Source organism: Quercus suber, unplaced genomic scaffold (genome assembly GCF_002906115.3).
Source record: "Quercus suber isolate HL8 unplaced genomic scaffold, Cork oak 2.0 scaffold_158, whole genome shotgun sequence".
Lineage (NCBI taxonomy): Eukaryota > Viridiplantae > Streptophyta > Magnoliopsida > Fagales > Fagaceae > Quercus > Quercus suber.
The window spans coordinates 901,267-910,826 of record NW_027069619.1 but is presented as its reverse complement, the minus strand read 5'-3'; the positions used below and the strand labels follow the sequence as shown (position 1 = coordinate 910,826).

The window sequence follows — 9,560 nt, the reverse complement described above, 5'->3', positions numbered from 1 at the left end:
GGAGAGAGAAAAAAGAATTAAAAAATCATTTACACGATGAACAATAACCATGTATATTTCCACAGTTACTGTTCATTTGCAAGACCATCATGTAAATTTAGACATTTTTACAAAGACTGATGTGGAAGGTTTTTGGGATAAAATGTGTAAATTGGAGCACTTTTTGTATTTTAGAAGAGTTTCCATAAGCTGGTGTGGATGCTCTTAGGACACAAGAAGTTGGGAAGACTCAGGATCCTAGGTAGCCTGGGCACCCTGCATTGGCTGCTCGGCCTCCCTAGTAATGCCACCATTGGGGACCTCCTCTTCCACACCTTGAGATGTAGCTGCAACCGTTCCCTCCTCCAAAGTCCTACCAGTCGTGGGAGGAGGTACTTCCACCTAAAAAAAAAACACAAATAGCAACAAGTGTAAGTACCAAGAACATCACAAATATACAGCACCAGAGAAGGGGATGAAAGCAAATAGAAGAAGGCACAAATGGAGGAGAACCATACCACATCTTCACCAGATGTTTGACTTCTACCTTTCTTACGATCTGACTTACGCTTGGACTGCAAGGAAAAATAATCCCTCATCAGTTCAAGAAAATAATAACAAACTGCAACATAAAAGAGAAAAGAAGGAATGAGGCCTTGCCCTTCTTTTTCTCTCTCTCTCTCTCTCTCTTTACAGGATCTCAAAGTTTCTTTTGTTTACTACGGGTACGCCCAGAAGGTCCCAAGGGAGACTAAAGTAAAAAATCAGAAGATCCCAAAGAACTATGGACTGAAGAACTCACAGGAACCTGGGAAAAAGAAGACTCTACCTTAGTCTTCACCCGGGTCCTTGAAGCTAAAGGTTGCCCGACTTCCTTTCCCTCGGAGAGCACCAACTGCTTCTGGGATTTCCCAGTCTTCCTCTTCTTCGCTTCAGGGCTAGTACCCTCTGCACTTTCTTCAAGTTCAACTTCCTTCAACTTTTCCTGCTTAATTGCTTTTTCTCTACCCTTGCCTATGGGAGTATCAGCACCTATGGCCTCTACTGCCCCCTCTTAATCGGTACCCCAGCAAAAACACCAACAATAAGGTCACATCCTGACCAAGTTTCCAGGAAATCATGTGCATAAGTCATCCAACCTCCCCTGGAAGCATGCCATTCCGTAAACCCTATTCTGCTACTCACAGCAGCAGACACAATGCCAGCAGTAGGGAGGGACAGGCGCTTGTTGGACGTCGGAGTAAAAGAAATGTTAGGATTAGGAACTCTCCCAATTGTGTCAGAATCAACATAGTTAACAAATGATTTTTGCGCTCTTCTCCAATAGCCAGCATAACCGCTAGAGACAAAAACCCCTCTCTAGGAATTAAGCATTATAAACTGAGGACTTCTCCGCGACCAATAGGAGAAGGCTTGGGATCTCAAAAAAGGGTCCAAGGAAGGGAGAGAGGGTACTATGTCCTTGAAGGACGGGGGAATATCTTGATCAAAACCAAACTGTTAGAGTACCCGATGTGCTGAGTAATGGGTGTACCTGGGGCCACTTGAAGAAGGCACTGGAAGCCAAGAAGAACTAATACATGCTAGGTAGGCTAAGCTACCTTCATCATCGTGATGCAGATTAAAAGTATTTCCTGGAGAAGTAAGAAAGGGAGATAATAGAAAGTCACAAACAAAACCGAGGCCAAACTCCCAGGGAGAACGCCAATGCAAATGTCTTGCCTGATCAAACAATTCAACCAAGTTAAGGCTGCCACCTTTCAGGCTCAGCCAACGGAAGATAATAGGGTGGCTATCAGTTGAACTACCATAAAGACCTTTAACCACATTAGGGGATCCCTGGAACTTGTCCTTCACAAACTTCAAATTCCTACACCTTGCTAAAGTAATCAGAGAAGGATCCCACATAAATACTTGGAGGATGGCACAATGGAGAGAAGAAGTGATTGCATAACAAGAGTCGCTCTCGACCTCATCTCCATGAAGCTGATCCAGTTGAGAGTAGACATGGCCCAAGAATATGAGCGCTAGAGGATACTGAGCACCCCGAGCCAACTTAATCGCCAATGGAAAGAGGGCAGACTTAATCCCACACCCAAGGAACTTACTGAATAGAAACTTGCTAAGCCAAAATGCAAGGAACCTAGCTCGCTTAACTTCCTTGTCTTTCTCGAGCGAAAGGCTCATAACCCACCTACCCATCCTAGCCGGTTTCCCACCAGGAGAAGCAGTACGCCAACCAAAATGGGTAAATAATTTTTCTTCTACCTTGAGATCCTCGTCAGAAAGATTAATATCGAAGGGATTTTCATCTCCAAACATCAGAAGGAGGAAATTGTTGACCACATTCTCCAGGGTGATAGTTAGTTCACCAACAGAAAAGAAAAAGTGTGTAGAGTAAGGTACCAACGGCGTACCAGATGCCTAAGTCCTTTGGCATCTTTAAGCCCTCAAGATTCCTAGAGATCGCCACTGCCTTCAGAATATTGGCGCGCACCAGGCAACCCACGAACTCCTCGTTAGAGAGTTCCTTATCCACCCAGATGGGCCAGCCTTGGATCTTCCCAGCAACGAAATCGAAAAAGATGGGAACCGCCTCTCGAAGTCCCCATCTGATTTGGAGATCAAAAATCTCTCTAGGGTCTGGGACTTGAGCAGACCCAGCAAAACCTGTCTGACCAGAAAATACCCAGGAGTAAGGAAAAGGAGAGGCTTCACCATGGTACACTTGAGGGAAGAATAGACTAGGGGTGTACCAGGGGTCTCATAAAGGAAAGGCGGAATGCCTAGTGACCTCATGAGACTTGCCCTGTGCAGAACTAGAGGAGCCCTCACCCTCAGAAGGACTAGGAGTACGCTTTCTTCTTTTCCGAGAAAAAGAGGAGGCCATCAAAGCAATGGGTATGTTTGCAAGTAAGGAGAATTGAAGGATGGAGTAAGAAAAGAGTAGCAGACTGACCAAAAGGGAGAGAAGAGATTTGGGAATGGAAGATTCAGGGAAGTAAAGAGATAATATGAAGCACTTGCAATAAAGACAGGAGAAGAGTTATTAGCAGCTATTAATGGGAGTTACAGGGAACGTAAAAGTAGGTGGAAGAAGTTTTTTCACCCCATAACTTAATTGCCATGTCCCGTATAAAGGGGGAAGTTACAAGAGAAAGAAGCAAAAAGACCAGGATACCAAAGGCCAAAAATGAAAAGTCAGGATCCTCAAAGAAGTATCAAGACAGTAGAATCCTACGGCAACTCAACTACTCACGTGTGGGATACAGGCAACCCACGAGCTTGGGGGGCTAAATGTTGAGGTTCAAAAAATCACAGCCTAAAGCCCAAAGAGATAACACATTGGACTAACCCCATGAGACATAAAAACTAGAGAAATAAAAGAGTTGGGCTCACGTAATAAAGAGAGAAAGAAAAAAAGAAGAAAAGGATGAGAAGCCCAAAGAGGTGGGATCCAAAGACCCATGGAGGAATAGGCTTTAAAACCCATGAAGTAAAGGAAAAACCCAACCGACCAAGATCAGTAAGCCAAAAAAAGCCCAATAGGAAGAACTGGGCCGAGATCCCAGAGACTGTCAGGGACTCGGGATCTTTGCGACGAACAACACAGCCTAAATAGGATTGAAACGACTCGAAGGAAAGTACCAAAGAGCTCAAAGAACGAAGGACAAATAAGTCCCTCTTAAGCGCCTAGTGATACAGTAAGGAATCAGAAGGTATAAAGCAACCATTCATGAATAAAGGATCGGTACCCCAAGGAACCTAGAACGAGAAAACTATAAGTGGGAGTAGCTAGAAGGAAACTTTCGACCCAGCAGAAATGAATTCCGCTCACTTGAGAAAAATGACAAAAGGGAGGACGACCAAAAGCTGGGTCTGAAAAGGTAGGAAGTCTTGAGGAACGTGAAATTGAGAACAACTTTCTAAGCACACCCTGGAATGGAAAGTCAGCCATGGACTTTCAAAGAAACAGCACCTAAAGAAGGAGATTATGAGAAACAGGGAAAGGCTCAGCCTTTTGAGTGATAGGCACAAAACGAGCTCTAGTACCCAGGGAAGGGCAAAAGAAAGAAATGACTGGTACCTCGAAGCCCTAGGGTCACACTATAAAAGGAAGAAGTAACCAATGTTGAAGGCATTTAGCAAGAGGAAAATCATAATAGAATCATTTAGGGAACTCTGTAAAATTCAAGGAAAACAGAGAAACATCTCCCGGTATCCCAAGAACAGCCACTATAGCACATACTCGAATTCAAAATGATTCAAACTTTGCAAGTCTTAGGGGCTTAGACAGCCATCTAAGTCTGTAATTTTTGAGCTTATTTGAACCTTGTATCACGTCTTAGTGAGCACATTGTAATTATGATCAAAGAAAATTAATAAAGTATCTCTCATTGATCCGGGGATCCCTAACCACTGTTTTGTGTATTTCTTGATTATTTTGTATTTCTTTGCTGTTTTCGTTGTCATTCAATACAGATATTCTCGCTTGTTAGTTTATTTGTGTTATAGGGAACTTATCCTGTGCACCACTCAGTTCTTAAACAGCCCCTTAACTGTGATGAACCAAGCCCAGTCCACTAAACTACATTTATTTGGCCCAAGATCCTTGGGCCGGTGTGCTGAAGAAAAAAGGCACGCTCACAATGTGTTATTGTGATAGGGAGTCAGTAGACCACTTTCTTCTTCATTGTCCTGTTACTTATTCCCTATGGACTTTTATGCTTCAGGCTTTTGGTATTCATTGGGTTATACCAGGTTTAATGGCATGTTTGCTATCTTGTTGGCATCAGTGGCTTGGGAAACATAATTTGGACATTTGGAATTTGGTTCCAAGGTGCTTAATGTGGATTGTGTGGTTGGAACGTAATCGTCGTTCCTTTGAGGATAATGAGAAGACGTTGGATGAGTTAAAGGTTTTATGCTAACGTAGTCTTTTGGAGTGGTCTTGTTGTTGGGGTTTTACTGATTGTTCTTCTCTCTCTGAGTTTATGCTTTCCCTTAGCTTAGTTTCCTAATTACTCTTTTTGTTGTGCTGTTTGTTCTATTTTTTCTTGATTGTTCATCATCATGAACAACTTGTACTTTCTTAATTTTCTCATTAATAATAGTTTTCTGATTACCTATATATATAAAGCATTCCACGAAAATACATTTTACAAGAAAAGCAAAAGTTAAGAAATAACCAATTATATGCTCGAGAAAACCAAGAAATAGATGTTGGACGAGCTGAGGTGTTTCTAAAAGTTCCAAAAAATATATATATTATTAGGAGTTGAGACTATTAATCTCTTAAATTCAAATGTCATATCACATATGTCGTTATGTACTATGATTTTTGCCTCTATATCTAATATACATAATATTACAAACAACCAAGAGGAAATTAGAGTAGATAAAGTAACAAGAGCCAACGTTGAGAGAAAATATAAGTTCCAATTAATTTTTTTTTTGTTCAAGATTGTTGTTTCATACCACACTAAATCAAATGACATATAAGCAGACTGCATAACCTTTTCATTTGTCTAAGACTCTTTTTTTCTTTTTGCTAAACTAGCCTAAGCCTCTTAAATAAGAGGCTCCAACTAAGCTAAATAATGCTAATACTAGAAAAACATTAGTATTTTCTTTAAGATCACGTTGAATATAATATATTGAGACACCATTTAACCCAAAAGACTATCGGTCATTCTTCTCATTAGTATTTAATCACACCTCTCATATGTAAATATTAATTCCAACAAATCCCTTTTTTTCATCTAAAATAACAAGAAGGTAAACCATTTTTTCATTCTGAAAAGATAAAAACAAAGAACTCATCTAGTGATGTAATATTTTGCATCTAGTGATGTAATATTTTGCATTTAAATGAAGTGAAAAAGAATGAAAAAAAGTAACAAAAAAAAAGGCATCTAGCAATTTTTTTTTTAATGATTTAGAATACATTTTAGTATTTTACTATACCAAATTTCTAAAATCAAATTCAAATCAAACATAATTTGACTTTCTTTCATCCCCAATCCCATTAATATTTAAATGAAAAAAGAATAAAGAAAAAAAAAAGGATCCTTGTTCAATAAATTAAAGAGAACGTGTAACAATATATGAGTATAATGCAAAGTTTCTCTGCTATTCTCTAACGGCTCGTTTTCATGTCGGTCTCAACCAACCTCCAAAAATGTTCCCGCCAAAACCGAACTTCTTCACCAACTCACTCTCTCTCTTCACACTACGCTTACACTCTTCTTACACCCGTTTTCCTCTACCGCCAAAGCCTCCTGGTCTTTCTCTCCTAGCAGACCAATGCACTTCAATGCGCCAACTCAAACAAGTCCATGCCCAAATGATTGTCTCTGCTCGCATCCACGACACTTTCGCCGCTAGCAGATTGCTCTCCTTCTGCGCCCTCTCCGACTCCGGCGATGTTCTTTACGCTCTAAAGATCTTCGAGAACACACAAACCCCAAATGGCTTTATGTGGAACACGCTCATTACAGCTAACGCTAGTGGCCCAAACCCTTGTGAGGCTCTGTTTCTTTACGTAAGGATGAGGAGGGTCGGTGTTGTACCGGGCAAACACACGTTCCCTTTTGTTCTCAAAGCTTGTTCGCGGTTTTGCTCGGTTTTATTGTGCAAGCAGGTTCATACACATGTTGTGAAATTTGGGTTGGACTTGGATTTGCATGTGGTTAATGGGTTGGTGAGGGGTTACTCTGTTTCGACTAGTTTAGGGGATGCCCGGTTGATGTTTGAGGAATTTCCTGAGAGGAATTTGAGTATTTGGATGACGATGATTAGTGGGTATGCGCAGAATTTTTGTTCCAATGAGGCTTTGGTACTTTTTGATCAAATGGTTGCTGAGGGGTTTAAACCAAACAATGCAACTTTGGCCTCTGTGTTGTCTGCTTGTGCTCGATTGGGTTGTTTAGAATTGGGAGAAAGAATTCACTTGTTTATGAAGGAGAAGGGGATTGAGGTGGGAGTGATTCTTGGGACTGCATTGGTGCATATGTATGCGAAGAATGGAGCGATTTTGGTAGCTCAGGAATTGTTTGATAGTATGTGTGAAAAGAATGTTGCGACTTGGAATGCAATAATTTGTGGGTTGGCAAGTCATGGTCATGTTGAAGAGGCACTTAGTCTCTTCCGAAAGCTAGAAAATGAGCGGGTTCTGCCAAATGACATCACATTTGTTGGGGTTTTATCTGCCTGTTGTCATGCTGGCTTGATTGATGTTGGACATGAGATTTTTCGTTCCATGAAAAGGGTGTATGGCATTGAACCAAAGATTGAGCATTTTGGGTGCATGGTTGATCTTCTTGGGAGAGGTGGGAAGCTGCTGGAAGCAGAGGAATTGATAAAAGGAATGGTGTGGAAGCCTGATGTGGTGATCTGGGGAGCTTTGTTGGGGGCCAGTAAAAACCATGGAAATATTGAGGTTGCTGAAAGAGTGGTAAACGAAATTCTTGTTTTGGAACCTCATAATCATGGAGTTTATGTTGTTTTGTCTAATATGTATGCAGAGGCTGGAAAGTGGGGAGATGTTTTGAGGCTGAGAAAGTTAATGAAAGAAGGAAGCCTGAAGAAAACACCTGGATGGAGCCTGGTGGATAGTGAAAATGTTGTATGTAAATATGCATCAGAAAACACCCATTTGGCAGTGTGAAATAGAAATGGCTTGATGATATATCATGATTAAGAGATGGTATAAATTTTAATTAACATACGGGAAGAGACCAGTGGTTTTTATCATGCATAAGTATCTTGATTGGTCTTTCTTGTAGACAAAAGAAGTGGGAAGAGGTATTTGATCTTGATTCATGTGATCTAATTATGTTTAGGCTGCCTTTTATTCTGATCTTTCTTAGTTAGAGGAGACACAAATTGTGCTTCGAAGCCAAATTACATGGACTCCTGACACACTTCGTTCCTAAAGTCAAAACATCAATTAAGATTGTTGCTCGGGTTTGCAGCCAGTTTAGAGCTGCTTGACAGCTTAAGATTAGTTGGAATTATAACTTGAAATCACCATTTAGAGATTCTAATAACTTCTTTATCAGAGATGTTACCAGAGGAGCTCAAGCTAGACTGACAATTTAGTTCTTTGCAGAAAGGAACTGGATCAGCCAAGAAATGTCTTCTTCTTCTTCTTTTAAACTGAATTCAAGCCACATGAAGTCTAAATCCTATCAGTTTACTCAACTATACCACCGTTTAGACCAAAGATGGAGTTTTCTGTTCAGCAACATAGGATGTGGTTTTGCATTTATTATAGTTTGTGATTCAATAGTTAGGGTAACCAATTCACAGTCATCAAACTTGTATTTGATTTTCAATTTAAAACAGAAGTTTGTGAAATACCTAATTGTTCTGATTGTAATATTTGTACTCTCTTTGGTATCCATTTGGGCAAGTCTGTTTATGCAGTATGATTCATCTATAGCTGACAAACTGCTCTTTTATATGTTCCTCACACTGTGGATTACAAAGGTACATTCTCTGTTAGTGCTACATGCAGCCATGAACCATGTGTATTTGCCTATTTGGTTGATGGTAATATCTGCTTTTAAGCTTCCCAACTGAATTCCATCTTCTGATTTAATTCTGCAGGAACACAGAATCCATTAGTTCATCATTTGGGTATGAAAAATCATCTTCACTCTCAACAAAAGTATCTTGGACTCCTCCTCCATTGGGTTGTCTCAAACTCAAATTTGATGTAACCATTTGCTGTGACCATGGATCTTACCTAACAGTTGTGGCCACTGACTGGCAAAGGACCCATCAACAAGTGGCTCTCTTGGCAAACACTTGTGCCAAGAATCTTGGAATTAATTTTGTAAATTTGAGGGGGACTTTCAATCTCTTTTGACAGTAATTAATGACGACTCAGGAGATTAGCTTCTGGGAAATCCGATATGTCCAAAGCTATTTGAACTCTTTTGTTTTATGGACTTCTTAATATCCGAGTATTTCTTCTTATACAAATATCATAGCTGAGCCCCAGGATATTATGGTCCAGCAACTTTCACTGGCTGAAACATACAAGGATGGCTGCTTCCTATCTACAAAAAACAACCTATTGCTTTTCTCTTTTTCTGTCCTGAGTAAATTTCATCAAGCATGATGAAGCTTGCGACTGTCATGCATATTGGTAATGGTTACCAAAATACTTTGTACAAAATAATTTTCTTTTTATTAATTGAGTTGTCTTTTCCCTAACATATTGGTGAAGGGAGAGGGGTCCTTGACTTTTTAACCGCATCCCACAATGTATAATAATTATACAGTAATAATTTAATATAATGAATAAATTTTACATTATGCCCTCTTCAAATATTTTAAAAATTTTTATGTCTCATATTTTTTAATATTCAATTTGTTAGCCATATATAGCTCATTAATTTTAGGAGCATTTCAACCTTTTCAAGCTGATTTTCAAAAATATGTATAAGTAAATCTTTTATTAAAAAAAATTATTTTTCATTTTGTATGTAGAAAACAAGACATAAAGGAATACATTTTCCCCCCTTCCCGTTGGAATAAAAATGCTATGATTTTATGGTTAAAAGTTTGTG

At 39.7% G+C, this 9,560-nt stretch overlaps 1 protein-coding gene across 1 annotated transcript; it reads left to right on the top strand.

Annotated features, from left to right (window-relative positions):
* Positions 1–6,111: 6,111 nt before the first annotated feature.
* On the top strand, positions 6,112–9,151 carry LOC112018906 (pentatricopeptide repeat-containing protein At5g56310-like). The gene is made up of 2 exons (XM_065777558.1): positions 6,112–8,472; positions 8,593–9,151. Exon 1 carries the CDS (start codon positions 6,161–6,163, stop codon positions 7,646–7,648), a length of 1,488 nt encoding a protein of 495 aa, XP_065633630.1. The 5' UTR covers positions 6,112–6,160; the 3' UTR covers positions 7,649–8,472; positions 8,593–9,151.
* The last annotated feature ends 409 nt before the right edge of the window (positions 9,152–9,560 follow it).

Coding starts and splice junctions, on each gene's coding strand:
- LOC112018906 (XM_065777558.1), top strand. CDS start 6,161: ATGTTCCCGCCAAAACCGAACTTCTTCACCAACTCACTCTCTCTCTTC.